Source organism: Coloeus monedula, assembly GCF_965178545.1.
Source record: "Coloeus monedula genome assembly, chromosome: 2".
NCBI lineage: Eukaryota > Metazoa > Chordata > Aves > Passeriformes > Corvidae > Coloeus > Coloeus monedula.
In genome coordinates this window covers 57070069-57089253 of record NC_138782.1, presented here as the reverse complement: position 1 = coordinate 57089253, position 19185 = coordinate 57070069, and the positions used below count along the sequence as shown (strand labels likewise).

General features: G+C 38.9%; 1 protein-coding gene across 3 annotated transcripts in view; it reads right to left on the bottom strand.

Moving 5' to 3' along the window:
- The window catches only part of AIG1 (androgen induced 1), a 133307-nt gene that overhangs the window by 92884 nt on the left and 21238 nt on the right, over positions 1 to 19185 (bottom strand). For all 3 annotated transcript variants that reach the window (XR_014227343.1, XM_082302729.1, XM_082302730.1), the window contains exon 2: positions 3698 to 3853. Coding sequence is in view for 2 of the 3 variants with exons in the window: in XM_082302729.1 (XP_082158855.1) it covers positions 3698 to 3853 (156 nt within the window). In the remaining variant the exon portion in view is untranslated. The remainder of the gene's footprint in view (positions 1 to 3697; positions 3854 to 19185) is intronic.

Sequence of the window (19185 nt, the reverse complement as noted above, 5' to 3'; positions counted from 1 at the left end):
ATTTTTGTTCTTCCTACTTCTATTAAACACAGGCTTAAACAACCAGAAATGCCTGTTTTATCTCTTCTTCCTTTTCTTCAGTACAAATTACAAGAAACATATTGATAAAACCATATACAGTTTACACAAAACACTAATTAACTATAGAAACTTGGAAACTTAATGATCTGTGTCAAACAAATAGAAAAAAAGTAGGGATAAGCTAAACCACTGGTGAAATGTCCGACTTTTAAGCATGTCTCACATTACTCTAGGAGTGTAAATTACTCTCAATATATATCTCTTTTACACAGATAAAGGGATGGCAAGCCCAAGTAATTATTGATGAAAATTGGTAATGAACTTCTAAAATACCTAGGCAAGCAATTTTCTTCAGTGGATGCTTCCTAATCTCTTAGGCATTTGAATAGTATCGCAGGCTTACAAGAACTAAAAAAGGGCTAGGAAGTGCTGCCCACAGACTTTTTGTAGCGTAAGGCTTTACTGCATAGAAAATTAATCTGTTGATTTCGGATTTGATTCTCTAAAGAGTCATGTTAAAAAGAGCAACAATAGGTAAATAATAGCCATTATGTCCTTAGAAGAGGTTCATGTTTATTTCTTAACTCTCTTGTGAAATATAGGCTGGCAATTCAGTTTATTCAGAGCCCCTGAAGATATGCAATGCATATCACAACACTGGAGAGATGTGATTTGCTGCACAGATTTTTCAAGTTTTGATTTGTTTGCAAGACTTGATTCTTTGTGAAGCCACAAAAAGAGATTATTTACCCCCGGGCTGTTCTTCCCCTCCTTTGGAAGGTGGGAGGAAGCTGGTGGTCAGACTTCCCAGACGGTTTGTACATAATAGTTTTTTAGGAAGTACTAAAAATGAAAAACTTTGCTTTGTTGCATTTTTTTTTCACACATCATTGTTTTACCTGGGAGTGGAAACCTCTTTTCTCATCTGTTTTTCAGAACAAGTCACCTCAAGAGCTCCAGTAAGCAGGAAATACAGAAAAAAAAGTGGTGAATTGCTCATGAAAAGCTGCAGTTATTAGGCTTTAAAATGTTCCCCTAGTATTTGCATTATTGCCTAAACATGCCCTGTGTAAAACACTGAGCAATAAAAATAATTTAGATGTTAATGTAACGGACAAGTACTTAAGCATGACCATACTGTTACATTAGAAACCCAACAAAGATTTTATTCACATCCGCCCCATTTTTATGTGTGAAGGTTCCCTTGTGTCACTACTGGAAAACACTGAGAAGCTCCATGGAGAGCTAGGTGGGTGAGTCTCAAGGAAAGAAAGTTTGCATTTCAGATTATTTTCGTTTTTTCCTTTTTTTTTTTACTGGAGTGAGGAAGCTGTTAATATGAGAAATGAGGGAACTCTTTAACTTTTTTTCTGCAGACACTCTGGTGTTTAATAACTTCCTTCTAACGAGAACCTCCATCATAGCAACATTTCACTGTTTTCTTCCACATAAATAGCTCTTCAGACGACAAAATCTGCGTTAGATGTTTGCTGCTTTTGGGCCCTGTGCTCTTCCCATCTGTAATCCCTCCAAAGCAGAGCCTGCAGTGCCTAGCAGTCTTTCAAGCACTGGCCAGGCTTTGGCAAGTGGTAGCTGCAGTGTGGTGAGATCTCTGCTGCTGGTGAGCATCAGGTTTCAGGAAGGAGCTGACACCAGTGCAAAGTTGTGAGGTGCTGCTGTTTGTCTCTCAGTAGCCAGCACAAAAAATAACAATGAAAACAACCCTTTTAGGATTTCTCTGTAAGATGTAAAGTGGTAAACAATTGTTCCCTCTCACCACAGAAAAGTCACACTTGGAAGTGGAGCATATCTGTACGATGAACATGGCCATTCCTTGCTATGTTTGTCTAAGACACAAGTTGTTCTTGTATGAAACCCTTGGGAAAGCAACTATCTCCAGGTACGCAACACATCTCTCGGGAACTGCTAATATGTAACTGCTGAGCAACACCTGAAGTGCAGGCAGTGGCTAACTGGGATTCTTCGTATACTGGTGGCAAGAGAAACACTGCCTGAAAAGAAATGTTCAGAATTGCCAAGACAAAGTGAAGCTGAAATTCTCCAACATCTTGAAAAGTTTCAAGGTCAGGAGCATTGCAGGAGCGGAGGTGCACACAGATAACAGTATGGAGCTAGAACGGTGGCAGGAAAAAATCCCTCAATCCTGAGAGGTGTGAGACAGCCAAAGAGGGTGTGCTTTCATGCGAGTGAAGGAGTACACTTCTAGAGTGAAAAAGGCACTTAAATACTTTAAACACAGACAAATAGAGTGATGTTGCTCTCCTTTTTCACTTCTACTACCAACACAGTAGGAAAAGCATCTGTTACTAATAACAACTACTTCTAACTCCCCATCTCCTTTAGAAATACAAATGTAACATAAATCTCTGCACCCATAAAATGCATATTTGCAAACTTGTCTATGCACAGATTTTCTACTAGCTGTATTAGCTGACCCACTCTCCTCTACCATTGCCGGAAAACTGCAGTCTGCTACCCCAACATGAATCATGGCAGCTCCCAAAAGGCAGGCCAGCAAGTATAATAAGGGAAGGCTACCAGCTGGGTTTTTATTGAAGAAGTACCTGCAGTTTCACATACGCTTTCCCTTTTGTAACTTTGCGAAAGCATTCTGTATTTCTTCATGTATTGTGAAATTCCACATAAATGGTGAAATTAAATTCTAATGAAGCATCTCTGAATATATGAAATTATAAATGATAGATTGGTATGCTAACTGCTGTTAACTGACAGAAAGTGATCAGCTTTTGTGAAAGTACAACTTTAAAGATCTCATACAGCTCTCTAATAGTCCATAAAAAATTTGCTTCTAGTGAATTTATTTTAAACTACTGTACAATGAATTTAATAAAAGAGAATTAAAGTTTGATCCTGAATTACAATAAAAGCAGTACTTTTAATGAAATGTTCACACATTTTTGTATTGCAACCTAAGCTTAGAACTAGACTGACATAAATGACACTTCCATGTAAAAACTCATAAAATTATGGATTTTCAGCTGCTTTATAAGCTATGTAGAGACACTGAGCACCTCGTCATTGCAAGTGACATGCAGTGTCCCAGCAGAGCAAGGCCTGGTCCAAAGAATAGTTTTCTTTTGAAAAAGATATGTCAACCCCACATACCTTCTGTGTGCTTTCTAGCATTACTAACAAAAAGCCTTTTTTCTACCTCAATTCTTCTGCCAGCTCTGAATACCCCATGGAATTAACAAGGACCAACCTGGACTTTTGCTTTTCTTCTTGCCCATGTTGAAATGGCTTACAGCCTGAATTCCCTCAGGTCATTATGGTGCAAAACATGCCACAGTCAGCACTTTCACTACTCCTGATGATGACGTGTACTGCAGAAGAAGTCTAAACTGAATCTCAAGATGCTGCTGGTACAATACACATTTAAAATTACTTGTACAATCAAGCTCCTATTGTAACATAACTTTTTTTTTTTAACAAACCAAAAATTATTTCATCAGCACACTGTATATTCTGTTCCCTTACACCTGTGAAAAACAAGAGAGTAATAAATCATCTCTACCATTTTTGCCTTTCTGTGTAGTCTTTTGCATGGTGATGGGGAAGCCTTTCAGGAAGAAAACATTCAGTAACACCATTCACCCAGTTTGCAAAGACATGCACAGATTAAAATTGTACTTACCACTCCCACAGGGAAAGCTAGAACAGCCATCATCCAGTCACGGAGGGAAATGAGTTTCTTCAGCTGCCTCTCTTGCTCTTGACTGTCATTCCCTCTAGTGAGGAGACTGGACAGGTCAGTCAAGACGCAAATCCCGAAGAAGACGGCCTGGATAACCTGCATGGAAGGGGAACACACTCTTGAACAGATCCTGATCTTTCTGTGTTCCTCCCCCCATTTCTTCTTCTCTTGAATAGAGAAGACTAGCCCTTTGGCAGAGAGCACGTCAGACACAGGCACTCATGAAGAATATTGCCACAGAACTGACATGAGGAGTTGGAATACATCAGTCCCTTAAATATGGGTAGAGTTTATTCACATAAAAGCCACGTGTGCTTCAAAGTCTTGCATGCACCTTGCTCCTCATCTATAGGGGGAATCACTGTGAGTGGTAGGACTATGCCAGAGGTGGAACTTTCCACCCTCACCCCAGAGCGTGATATGTGCCACCTGCTGGGGACTGAACTGCAGCCACCCCTTCCTGCGTCGCTCCATACAACTCATCCCCAAAGCATTTGCCTCTGAGGCGGAAAAAGTGAGGAATGCTCCCTGTGAGATAAAAGGAAAGAAAAAGAAATGAGTGTTTCTTTCCCTTGTGACAGGAGGTCTGTCTTGGAGATTCTGCCTGCCCCAGACACTCCACCTTACAGTGCACGAAGTGCTTGAGACTTCCTAACAGAAGCACATGGCCCAGGCTTCAGCAAATCTATCTCTACTTCATCTCAGGTAGTGAATGATAGAACAAGAAAGCTGCAGGAGTTATTCACTTTCTTTTCCTAATGGCAGACTGTCATTTACCTAACTTTTCCTTTTTTGCATTTACGTATTTGTGTGCAATGTAAGATTATCTGTTATATTAAATTGTTAGTTTAATCACCTGAACTCACCGATTTGGTTTAAACTTGACTTGATCTTAGTTTGATCACCGCGTTTTTCCTCCCTTAATTAGCTTAGTAAAATTGTAATAAGTTAGCTTAGGAATGCTCTTGCCTGAGGACTTGCACATCCTTTCTAGTACAGTTCAGAGAAGTGCATGCAGCTTGTTTACTCCCCAAGCTGGAAGCCCGGGTCACAAACCCACACACATCAGGTAATCTCAGGTAAAAAATTAACAAAACATGGGCTTGGTTCCCAAATTACACAGTAATTCGTCAAAAAACATAAACATATGCTTAAAATTCATACAGTATGTTTTTCAAAGCAAGCATGGAGTCCTAGTTTAGAAGTCTTACTGTAAACCTAAATTTTCCACTGACTAGGAGTCTCTGACTAAGCAGAAGAACATCCATAAGAAATAAGAATAGCACATACCCAGATTCTGCAAAATACAATTTATTATCTGCATACATCTTTGCAGAATTTGTACTATAATAAGGCAGACAGGCAGGCAGGAAGGAAGGCTGGAAGGAAAGAAATACCAAACAGATGTTGGCTACTAGGAAGAAATCCAGAGATGTGTAATGATTGGATGGATTAAAGTACATTTCCTTCCTCAACAATCCTTATATGACCCAAACACTTGTAAATTCTGGCTGTAAAGCTGTAAATGACAAACATTCAAATGGCCCCTGGATGTGCTTGCAATTCTGCTGCCATTGCTCTCCCCTCTCCAGGCTGTAGCTACATAGAATTTGCTTGATAAATAGATGAAGCAACATTACAAAACATTCCCTGAAGCTGTGAGATGTGACAGACTATTAGTGCTAGAGCTGTATACTGCGCTAGAAAAAGGTATTACTATTTCAAATGACTGCTTGGAAAAGTTAAAATCTTCTACATAATTTTTGAAAAGCCTTTTAAATGTAAGTTGGGGCTTTTTGGAGCTACTAAGAACTCCTAATGCACTTTTTCATATTATTTGTTTGAAACAAGCACTTAGCAGAAAAAAATCTTCCCATACTCAGCCCTGCTTTCCACCAAACAGATGGCCTATTTGGAGAGCTGAAATAGAGGAACTAATTATGCATTTACTTGACTTATGAGGAGATATGATACCATCTACTATTCACTCAAGAGTGTGAATGCCAAACAAGACAGAACTGGGGGAAAAAGTATACCTAACAGTAATGAGATCAATCTGGGTGTTAAAAAGTTTAGGCTGAGTACCAGGAAATATTTCCTAACAGTGAGCTCTGTCAGACCATGAAATAGTTTCTCAGAGGAAGTGGTGGAAGCCTCACGGCTTGAGTCACTCAAACCGATATTGGACAAAACACTCAATAATGTACTGCAGGGAATAGTATTATGCTGGCAGGGCTTGGAAGAGTGACTAATGGATTGTTTGCAGCTCTAACTATGATTCCCTGAAATGGTCCCTCTCCAAAGAAACACAGACTCAAACAATCACACGCCCACTTTCCAAGGGAATTGAGATTGCATATCCACTAATCAATCACAAACCGAACAACTTCTCTCCCTATTATCCTGTTAAGAACACAGAGCTTCAAGAGAAAATAAAATGATATCACTGGGAATAAGTGAAAACTCCTAAAGGGAAATACCCAAAGATTTCAAAGGGTCGGTATGAAGCAGACTATTCTACAAAAAGATTAACAAATAAAAACCCATACAGGAAAGAGAAAATTACATCTTTATTGAGAACATTCAGAGCCAATGAAAAAGTTGTGCAGTGTTCAGGGAGGAACAGCTACAGCTTATTCATACAAATAATGTACATACATTCACTCCATTCATTCTACTTCCTTTCTTTTCTAGAATGCACAAGAAAACTCTTCTGACACCTATCAACATTTAGGATTAGAGTGAGGACCTCCAGAGCTGCATGAGTCTCAGCAGCATTACAGTAATAAACAGAATCAGTAATGATTTACATCCTTTTTGGGCCTGGCATAGGAAAAGCATAGCATGCAGGTACTGGTGTTTTTTTGTATGAAATGAATTTTCAAAGTCCATGCTCCTTGGTGTGACTGCTGTCTAACAGATGTGAAAAAAATCACAGCAAGGAAGCAGAAGCTCCTTCTAAACAATATTCTCCAAGGTGCTCTGGTGTTACCTCAGATTTAGGATCACATTTTCAAAAGAGAGACCTTATTTCAAAAATCTGCAGGTGATCAATCTGTACATGAGACATCCTCACATTGTTAAACAAACAGCTGACTTTTTTTTCTCTTGGAAATGTAAGCAAGAACAGCATTTCAGAGGACATACTTTCCAGTTTTGCCTCTAACTAGAGCTTGAAGTAAAACAGTGATTTACAAAATGACAAATTTGACAGAAAACAGACACACCTTCCCTATACCATGTAACAGTATAGATAGATAGTACAGATAGAATCAGAAACTTCTAACCAGAGTATGCAATCCCAAGAAAATAACTGAACAGGTATAAAAGCACTTATTGCTAACCCCCTTTTCTCCTAGAAGCCTAAAGGGGCCACTGTCACTAGAGTTGATACCACAGTACCTTTGAACTGTGATAATGTAATAACAAGTAATAACAATGGCCATCTAAAGGATATCAGCAAACAAAACTCAGAGCAGAGAAAACACGTTAAGTTGCTGCATAAACAGGACGAAACCAAGCAGCCCAGAAACCTTCTCAAACAGTGAGATGCATTGAATTACATATCACAAAAGATTGTTCCTATGAACGATTAGAATAAACTAGTTGTACGTGTCTGTCTACTACAAGAAGATAAGGACTTGCTTCTGTAGGACAGTTTTTGCACAAGGTGTTCATTTCACGACTGCAGCTAACAGCCTCCTCATACTCCCCCTAATTTGACTTCTTAGAGTCAAACAGAAAACCTATTTCCTCATAAACCTATTTCCAGGGCATGAAGACTCCCTTCTCCCCCATGCCATGGAGCTCCATGGTGTAGACAAGATCTCTGCACAACGGATGTTATGAAAATTCTGTTACTAGTCTTACCAAGACAGAAAACCCCCCATTAAATTCACCAAATCTAGATTTCATTCTCTTTCAAGTTCGCTCTCATCATCAGAAGCCGTCCTCAGAGCTCAGGGCAGACGAACTGGAAAAGTCTCTGCAAGCACTACTACTACTCAAGGGTATTTTTTCCTCTGCCTACCTGTGATTATGAAAAGTCACTGTCCTCAAGTTATCATTTTCAAGATTAACAGCACTTACTTCATGTAGCCCTCTTATGAAATAAGGCATCACTCTAGGCTGGCAAATAGACAGCACTGCCAGAATAAAACATGGGAGTAACACTCACAAAATCCACAAGAAATAACAAAAAAGCACTAAGTAACCAAACATAACCCATGTTATAGGATGACTAATTCACAGAAGGGGATCAGGGAGGCCTCCTGATCCTTGGGGGCTGGGAGTGGCAGGGGGAAGTCAGGGCCCATCCCATCCCCAGCCAGAAGCAGGGCCAGTCCCAGCTGCAGGGATCACCTCCCTGGGGATGGGCCACCAGCTTGCAGGTGGGGAGCAGACATAACCTGACCCATCAAACCACTCAGGCATAAGACACATGTTGTATTTCCATAAGAAGATGGTAGTTTAGCTCTACCAGCATGCAAAATCAAGTTGCTGAAGGTTGTAATTTCTCTCGTATTTCAGATTTTACAATGTCATATACAGAACATGGTCTGATTTTCCTCTTCAAACAACGGAAAATTATTTATAACTTTGGAGTATCTATTACTGCTCACTGTCATCTTAGCTTTAATTTCTCCAGCCTCTAGACAACATTATTTGCTGTACAAATGAACTATGCTTCAGCAGTTAAGACTGTTTCAAGTGTTGTTGTGTATTGGGCTGTTTGCAGGCATGTGTGGACAGCTTGCATCCTGTAACAACAGCTCAGTTATCTGCAGTTGCAACATACAGAGCAAGTCCAGGTTAGGTGGAGAATAACAAGGAATTTGTAATAGAAAATGCTTCGAATGAAGTCATGGGTCATAGCTGCTTAATAAATATATTACTGTTCTTGATCGCATGGAACGACTGATTCTTCCTGTCCATTGCCATTCCACCATTACTCACAAGCACACTGATTTATTCTTGTCACTTCTCCTTGCCTCACTGTATCTTTATTAGTTATAATAGCAAGCAGAAGCTGGACAACACATAATCAAGTACTAAATCTTAGTATCAAAGAAGCTACAGACTTCAGATAAGAAAAAGGCAAATCTTTGTGTTTACAGACAAATGACAGGCATAAAGAAATAAATGAAAGAAGCAGCAGCCTTTTAAGTACAAAAAATACAGTGTAATACATCTACCCAGTAAACCTACAATTAATTAAGGTGCAAGCACCATGAAAAGCACTGTGTGCTACCCGGAATCATTATTTCTGTGCAAGGAAAAGGGAAAAAGACTCGTATCTCAAAGGTCGGGGTAAAAAAGAAGCATCACCCCAGAAGATTCACTGACAGCAAGCTGAAGCAAGCGGGCAAAGCTCGTGTTGCATCTTCTTCCACACCAGCTGCAGTGCTGTGGTTGTTTTAGGTTGCTTTGTTTCTTAAGCAGTTTTCAACATCATACGCCACTTCAACACAGAAAAGGAACACAGCCCCTGGTCCATCAAAAGCCAACAGCCTCAGAAAACAAATACATCACAGAGAGAAGAAAAGTAACAGACAAGGCAACGAAAACAGAATAAGCCAAAGGAATAGTTAATGCAAATGCCTTCTATTTCACTTTGAATTGTTACTGGTTAGGAATCCTGAAATACGTATTTCTTCTACTCCTCCTGTCTCTTTTACTTACACCAATTAGAACTAAAAACTACACTAGTAAAACATGACACTTATTTCTATTGGAACAGACAACTGGATAAAGGCACAGCCTTATAAATGTCCAGCACTGCCTTTACCCAAGCTAATGACTCATGTCTCCCTTTACAGCCTTCAGTGGGGGGACGGCTCTTCTACTCAGGATGTTGCACATGAAGACTAGTCCTTAGTAGGAAATCCAACTTCATTGTCATGGTTTAGTCATATGATACAAATCAACTTACAAAACATGCCTAATCCCTTACCAAATGATGTAAATTCAGGGACTCCTTTAAATATAATCCTTTACTTTCTACATAACCTCCTGTGGTCTCTTTCTTTGAAGCCCACCAGTACTATCCAAATATAACCAAGGATGGGGTTTTAAACCACTGAGATTTTACAGATATACAAAAGAATAAAATCTACTATGAAATTAATATGCATGAAAGAAAAAATTGTTTGACTCTTGCATCTAGTTTAATTTGTAGTGCTTAAGCACCTATTATGGAGCTGTGGAATGGGGACCAAGCTGTGTAAGGTAACAAGATCTTGTGTTTCCATGAGGAGAGATGCCTTTTAAAATACAGCCTGTTGGAATAAAAAATGTGTTTTAATCTGGACAGGCAAAAAAGCAACTCAACAGGCTCTTCCTTTCTGTCTTCATCTTCCCTCCACTTAACCCGGGAAAATCCCTTATTCTGGTACATTTACTGAAAAGGTTAAGTCTCAGACCATTCTGTCTTAGCATGATTCTTGACTGTCTTGTAAAGGTTTCCAAAACTCTGCAGCACAGTTCTTGGAGAGGTAATGTATTTGTGCTAACATAATTTTAAAAGCAGTTTTCATAACACTTTTAGTACTTCTATAAGGACAAATATTCCTTACTACAGCAAACTAAACTGAAATTTGGTACACCATCAAAAATATTTGGAAATGCTTTATTTTTTGACAGCAAAAAAAAGCATCTTTATTCTTTTTACATGGGTGCAATACTCCAAGCAAAAAAAGAAAACATCCACAGTGGACAACTGAGGAATTCATTTTAAAGTGCTACTCAGTCTGAGTTGCATAGATGACATTTCTAACATGATCTCAGCATGACAGAGTGTATACCATCTGGCTCAGAAGTGCTAACAGCCTGGAATCCACAACCACATATCAAATGAAGAGATGGAATGGACAAATATACAATGTACTAAAGAAATATGAATAAAAATTGGAACAGATGCTGAGAAACTACTACATTTTCTCGAACCTTTTGCAATTTTACTAGCTGTGTCTTTCTTCTCCAACACCACGTCAGTCTTCTTCTTAGATTCATATATCTTACTTTGATCTTGGCTAATACACTCAAAGAAGCATGAAGCTCATTGTTGCAGTACTTAAGAAATTATTATTCTATTTTTATCTTTATCTTTTTAATTGTTTTGACTAAACTAATTTTCTAATAATCCCCATCTTCTTCCTTGCTCTCTTATATTGTGAATAGAAAAGCTGCCATTACTACTTATTGTATCCTGCTTATAAGACAGTGTAATTTCATTAAATTTATATAATCCATTCAGTGAACATGTATAATACAGTTTATTCAGAATAGATTATGATTTTATTAAGTTATATATTTTATGTTTTTCTTTGGTAAAGCTTAATCTTATTAGGATTATACACTGCTCAGAAGGTTATGTCATTATTTTGGCTTAAATGATAATTTTACACATTTCAGCATGATTGGTACACTCTCTGCAGCAGTGCCCTTACAGTCAAGGCAGGAAAAGCAGCTCTCTAGACAATGTTTGGGATTGATAGCTAAGAAGGTAAGATTTGTTCTTCAGCTGTTTGTGCTAAAATGAGCATAAGGATAGGGTTTCCCATGGCTGGAAAGCCCCTAGCAGCTTGTCAGTTAATTACCTCAAAAAAGTAACTACATTTTTTATCAAGTACAAAACTTTGTCCAAAAAATGGTTTTCTTAAAACTCCAGAAACTTCTGCATTGCACCAACTTTTTCATGTTTAGAAATACAGTTTGAAAATCACTACAAGGAAGCAATTTTGACAGATCAAAGAGCAACTGATTTTGCTTTCCATTTCTTCCCTTTTTAATGAATAAGGTTATAGCTGTCTTCTAAATTACTGAATTTAGATAAGGCCATTACAAATGTATCTCAGCAACATGGTGACAAAGCTGGAAATGCAAATAAGAAAGTCACTACAATCTTCTGAGATACAGCAACCTCAATGCTGCCCTACTATGGCTGTAGGAAAAAAAAAGGCTTTAAAGGTCTTTTTCCTGAGCACTGTGAAAATAGTGATGAATGACTCCACACATCAATCCAGCAAGACAGGCTTTTAAGTGATACCATCTCAGTTGGGCAATTCTCCTTCTCTCCAGGGAAGGTACGGGAAGGAAACATTGAGGGCTTTATCCCACTTCTTCATTCATCCAACAATACACAAATAAGTCAGTTGCAAACCCACTTTGTGAAAAACAGCTCAAATCTCTGATCAGGCTCATCTTTGGCTTTTGCTTAAACTTTTCTCCCTTCGTGCACTGCTGCAGCAGCTGAAGTATAATTTATGACAGGTAAGTAAAGTACATTCATAAATAAAGTTATTACTAAGATAAGGATTTTCTGCAATTAGACCACAGCAAAGGACGCTGCTATTCAAGCTCCACTTGAAAAAAAGGCAGGACATAATTTTGTACATTAATCATAAAGCATGTGGTTCAATGAAAGGTGATCTAACGTGTTATACCATCCTCATAAACACAACTACTCTTTACACAGCACTTCAAGCAAGACACTGTTCTAAAGAGTTGCATCTCAGGAGAAAAAGAAATCTCATTATCTTACCTCTCTAAAGAAACCATGGGAAAACCCCTGATATAAACCAACTGCATTTAAATTAAATAATACAAGCAGGGGTTAAGCATTCACTAGGTGTGTGGCATTCCAACCACAGATGATAACACTTCCTTGCTTTCATTGTCTTTCTCATGAATCAATCTCAGAGGAAATGAAGTATTTGTTTCCTGATTGTTGTTGGTGAAAGCAAGGCGCAGGGAAATGAACTGGCCAAGGCAACAAGGCAGCAGGGGACCCCGGGGATGAGCTCAGGTGTCCTGACCCCTATGCAGTTCTCCAGGCTTTATATCAAGCCATGCACCTACACTCACTCTTATACAACCAGCCATTTCCAAGGCACACACCTTTTCATTCCCTCCAAATGCAGCCATACTACTGTTAGCATAAATCCAAATATTTCTCCTCTTATGCAGCTCACAGTGATCAGAGTTTTCAAAGACCTGCTTTAGTGTATTGTGTCTTTCATAGTTAGATACTGTAATTATGACCAGCTGATCTATTTCTGCCGACAAACTAAAGTAACCAAGGTCTCTAACACCTTTGGAGATCTTCTTGTCCATTATACCACTCCCACCTTCACCATTCTTACATCATAGTTCATACAGCAAAAATTGATTTTTAACAGCTAATAGTGAATATGTATTTTTAATTTTTCCCCTTGTTTTGCTCTGTGTAAGTTTGATGTGCTGCAATTTCAGTGTGGTGTACACTTAAGCTTCTCAGCATCCTCATAGGACAGGTCACTTGAGCAGAAGAAGCACAACCACCCTGTCTGCTCCCTGGAGACTGTTTTTGGAGAGAGTGGCCTGAAAAAGAAAACAGCATGGAGCCCTATCTTGCCTTACATGCTCATGAACACAGACACAGCTCAAACCTCTCTCACTCATTTTTATTCTAACCTACTTTAACTGTTCCTTGAGTTTCCAAACTAACATTTCAGACATGTCTGTTTATTGTCCTTCTGGCTTGCTCGCTACTTTTCATTTCATTTGCAAAAGAAAAAGGAGGTTAACTATATGGAAGTTTAAATTTACATCCCCTTACACATTAGGGGAAGCCACTTTATAACAACTACCTGACATCATACCAGGTTCCAAACCCATGAGATTTAGATGTTCTCCATCAGCAATAAACATATTTTTTTTATCAGTAAGCACTATGAACTCAATAATAGGCTGACCTTTTTTCTCGAAGAAACAGAAGGTTCAAACAACACCTGTTGTAGCTGGTAAGAAAGCAGCAAATTACTCCAGTAAAGAGACTTTGCTGACAGTGAGCATGGTGGTTTTGATTTTCCATGGCAGGAAAAGCACTTTGTAGTAGCTTGTAAACACGGCAGCCCAGGATGGAAAAAAAGGCATCTATGCCTACCAAAGAACACAGCCTACTGGTCAGCTGAGCAGGACACAGCAGGAAATACCATCAACTGGCCTCTGCGAAACTGCTTGGTCCTCCCAACACTCCTGCCTTCATGCACCAGGTGAGTACATGCACGTGCACTCCAAATTAACAGAGTAGCTGTAATTGTAATGCAGCTGGGGACAAAGGCTGTGCCCCTGCACATGCTGGGTGTGCTGAGTCACCCACAGGAACTCCCTGGGCAGTCCCGGGAACTCCCCAGCTAGTTTCTGTACAGATGAGATAATTGATTGATAGCTACTGGAACCCGCCCTGGGCAGTCCGAGCTCCACCAGAGGTCTGAGGAATCGATAAAAGAACTCCACAGGCAGTCCCAGTCCATGGTAACAGGATAATCAACTGCATGCAAGGAACTGGGGAGGCAGGGAGTTCCCAACAGCCCTGGCAACAACCCAGGCGGGTCCTGCTCTGCTCATATGAAGTAAATGGTGAACTAATAGACACTATTTATCTGTTGAGATACATACATCATTGAACCGGACAACTTTTTGCACACAGATGAGACGATTTTAACTAGAAACTCATCATGCATACACTGGAGTGTTGACAAGGAACTACAGGCCAGCTGGAGCAAACCAGAAGTTTGGGAGGTTCTCATCCAAACGAGCTGAAAACACTGTTACGGGTACTTATCATGGAGACTCCTATCATCACCTGGTCAGACTGACCTTACTGCCACAACAGTGACAATAGCAACATAAGAGTGTTAGCTAACACGTAAACCAATGTGTGTGTAACATGAACCAGAATGGTCTCTTAACAAAATGAGAGTCTACCACCACATAAGCTGGCCACAATGAAATGCCCCACAGATTTAAAACATTACCCTAGAGTGTAAGAGCATTGGTCCAAGTAAATATATCTGATGCCACTGTCTGATTTTATGTAAGGTAACTCTAATTCTGATTTGCCGAATACATATTCTTTTCCCAAAACACTTGGTAAATACTTTCCCGTATTCTGCCCTGCTCTTCACAACACAAAAAGAAAGCTGTTTACTCAGATAATGTTCATAAATGTTGGAGGTTTCTGAGCCGTGCCCATTTATTTATAAGTTGGCAGTAGCCCATTGCAGCACCAGGCCCAGACATCCCTGCAACAGAACAAAAAAACCTCTCCAGTCCAGACCACCTGTAACCACTCAACAAGAACCTTCACACCAGAGTCCTGGAGCAGAGCTGCTGACCAGCCCCTATCAGCATGCCTGTCTTGAGACATTCAGTTCTGACTAACAGCGAGACTGGGTCACATTCAACCTCTAGCTTTGAATCAGCCAAGAATCCTGGCTCAAAGACGTGTTACAAATTTTACCTGACAGAGCATGACCAGGGCGCTGGACCCTTCCACCGCTGTGTAAGGAAAGCAAGGCCAAGTACTTAATGCAGAGCTGAGCTGAGTCCACCTGGATTTTGAGCACCACCACAAGGGGATGTTCTGTTTACACTCAGGAAAGCTTGGTTCGGATTATACCTGTATTCACCAGGAGGTTCAGGTGTAACACTGCATAGGGTTTTTAGACACCTGGCTAAAGTGAAAATCACAGCTCTCACACAACACTAATTTCCAAGGAGCAGACCATAAAGTGGGATGAAATTAAAGCAGAAATGAACTGAATATAGTAAAGAAGTATGTCTGGAATCCCAACCTCTCCTGCAAGGCACATAAACGTAGAATTTAAGTGACCTCAGTCAATTTCTTGTGTGAGATCAGCACTCACAGCTTGAAGCCCAAAGAGCAGCTTTAAGGAATCCAGTGTTTAACTTTTGGGACTGCTTACTGTAACTGCATGGTGGAAGGAAAAGACAAATTCTTGGCATCAACTGTTATGCAGTATCAAAGTGCATTACTTGCTGACAGATGCACCTTCTACACCCATTTCAACCCAAAATGAGCTTAAAGAATAATTCCTGTCTTCAAGAAGATATATATTACTGACAATGTCAAAGGGTATGATGCCCACCTTTCGGGATAAGCTGTGCTAGCATAGGAGAGAGCCCACAGATGTCTTTGGAATTTATATTGAGGTTCCAGCCCTTTCCCTGTATTTCACCAGGAAGATTATCTGCTAAAATACTTTATCTGGAGCAAGGAATAGTAACAGAAACAAGGACTACTTCCTCCTGTCCCATCCTTCTCCACACAAGATGTAAACTGGAAAGCCGCTGTTCTGAGTACAGGCCTTCGTGAATGCTCTGTCTACCATTTTGCCACTAAAATGATTGTTTTTCTTGGTGCGAAAACCAATATATTTTACAAATCTCACTGCAGAGCTCATAAATATCACATTTCTTCATGCATTACTGAAACCTCAAGGAAAACACATGCCGGAGATGTTTTTCAAGTTCCAGTTAACTCAATCAGCTTACTTTGTTCTTCCCACTCCAATGAAGGGAAGAAACACATGTGAACTCTGGCCATATCCAAAGTTTGCTGTCTAGATCAGCCATTTTACTTCTTCATTTCTATTTATAAACGCAGTTAGGTATTACAAGAGCCAGACTATTTAGCCATGAAGACTGTCAAAACAGATAACGTATTGTGTCTCACTGAATTACAAACTGGCTGGGTGCCTAGCCTATTGACTGCAAAAGTCCACTCCATTACAGCTCCAGCAATGTCTTCTATCTACTTCAAAAAGGTTTTGAAAAGCAGACAACTGTGAAGTTACTATACGGATCATACAAATTGTATTTGTAACTCCTTCTGTTGGTTACCTGCAATTATTGCTTATTAGTTCTGATGCCAACTCTGGAAGAGTAATACTTTACCAGAAAATCTAACTGATGACCTTCACTCTAATGAGATACCACTCAGCAGTGATCTCCCACAGTATCCACACAGATGTGTGTTAACTTACTCTGCTGGAACTAGTGCTCTGATAAATTGTGTTCCTTATTTATTTAGGGAGCGCTCGTACAGCCACAGTGCGATCAAAATTAGTATTACATTTCGAAGAACTGAGTCCTTAGTGTAGTAGCAGTTACAACACAGTGATAGTTGTTATGAGAACCAGGAAATTTTATTTGACTCACTGCAGGCATTGCTTGTATCTGCTTCCAAAATATCCAAAACAGATAACTAAAAAAAAAAGGTAATAAAACCTACAAGTATGGCAAATTGAATACAGGTAGGCAAACATCTTCTTTTGAGTGGAAAACACTGAAACAAAACGATAACCCAGAAAATACACATTGACGCCATGTTAAAACACCACAGCTTGCCTCTATATGAGATTGTATTATCTTTTAGAGGAAAATACAAATTAAATACTGCTTTGTTTTATAAAATGCTTGACATCCAATCATCAGCTTACATACATGCAGTAAAGTAAAAGCACATTGTGCTCCCCTAAAAAGGGTTTTCTTTTAAAGAAGCAGGGTTTATCTAGCTATGAACATAGTCAAAACATGTACTTTATCTAAAAGCAAAATAAGGCATAGTATTGCAATACAGTAGTATAATTAATATAAAACTACTTCAGAAATTCCATGTCTATAATTACAACACCTGTATCAATGACAATTAGCACATTAATCCATAGTCAATTTGAAAAGTAAGTGAGAAATAATCTACAGCAGAAATGGTCATATTCTAACCAAATGTTTATTGACCTCGTATGGTAAAAGGATAACATGCTGTCCATATTTTAAGTGTATTTAGCTTAAAAAAATTAATCAATCTGTATATCACAGTATTACTACGGCATTATAACTGCCTCTCTACAGACTTTATTTTGTTTTTTGTCATTACCACTTCCCAGATTTTCAGACTGAAGATGGAGAAAGTATTAGAGGGACTCTTGCCTCTCTAAACAATTCAAGAAATCAGAGAAGGAATTTGAAAGGATTTCATATACAACAGTTCTACGTTTGCTTTCCCTTAATAGCACTCAGTCAATTAGCAATTATTTTGCTGCTAAATACAGAGACAACCAGCTTCAGATAGGGTTTTCTCTTGGGTATTATCAGACCTTTATCATAGTTTGAAGAAACTTGAAATTGATCAAAGAGATGATCTGTTTACTTATCCATCTCTTACTTAAATGATTCTAAGTGTCATATAGAAAGGGTGCTTTACATGGAACTGCCATAAACCAGCCTAAATGCTATCAGTGCATTACTCAGCAGTATAAACTGAATGTATATTGTAATATTTCTATCAAGCTATAGATTTTTTTAAAACCAACAGAAAATCATGAAGTAGAGACCAATAAATTGCTAACTGTCTTTAATAAAATCTGTCTCAGTCCTCAAAAGCAATGAAGTCTGCTTCCCTGATTTTAGTTTCTTTCCTCTTATTAATGGTAATCTTTTTAAAGAACTAATAAAAGAGGTTTTTCATAGGTCATCATATTTATTTAGATCAAAAAGAGGACTAAGATTTACAGCAGAGATGTTCCCTATCGGTGGCTATTTCATAAGAAGGCAAAATAGTACATCCGTTAACGTCGCTGTTGCATAATAGCACAGGAGGAGCAACCAAGAGCAAAGCAGACAAATCCTCAGCAATCCACTGCTTTGTAACCCAAACCAGTGCTTTAAATTCAGCTTGAAAAAAATACAGGAAACACTACTGTAGCTGGACAAAACAAAAACAAAAACAAAAGCAATTTCTTTGTGGGAAGATATACTTGGTAAGCAGACTGCTACGTTCTGCACGACTTGCCATTTTTGGATGAAGCCTCTGATGATGAAACCTGCAGAGAAATGAGGCCTAAGGCATCGATGCCATGTGAGCATTACGAAAACGTCACACTGAACACAACCTCCTAGTCAACCACAGGCAGAAAAAAGGACCCCAGTGTTCGGGAAGGTAACCAGATTTGTAAGAGCCAAAACCAAGTAACAAAATGGCAAACACTCCCCGTAAAGAAATTAAATATTGGTTTTGCTATACTCCTTGTTTTTTATTATATTAGAAAACAGTGACTAAAATGGTGCATTTATTTTATTTGTGTTACATAAGACTGGTGATAAGCTGGAATATGCTAAAATATCTCCAAGCAGAATTCTGAACCATTTTAACAAATAAATGATCTTACTTTAGATGTGTTGCAAATGCAAAGAAAAGCTTAAAACAACACATTATGTATTTAAATGACATACTGAAGAAATGATAGATTTTTCTGTAGTAAGTAAAACCAGATTTAGTGTTTCTTTTCACTATGCTCTACAAGATTTTGGAGGTAGTAGATATTATCCTCCCACACCTCATTGTTATTCGCAGGTGAGTAGGAGGAAAACCAGTTTTCCTACTTTCTAACTCCCAGCCGGTTTCTCACTGAATTGATTTCTCTTATTTCTCTGTGAATGAAATAGTTACTGAACTAACCTAATGAATAACAAGAAGAAATACTTTCTCTCCATCTGCAGAGAAGAGCAGTGTTGTCAAAAAAGCAATTAATACTGAAGGAAACTCTAACTCTGGAGCTTAACCATTACCTTTAGTAGTTCTG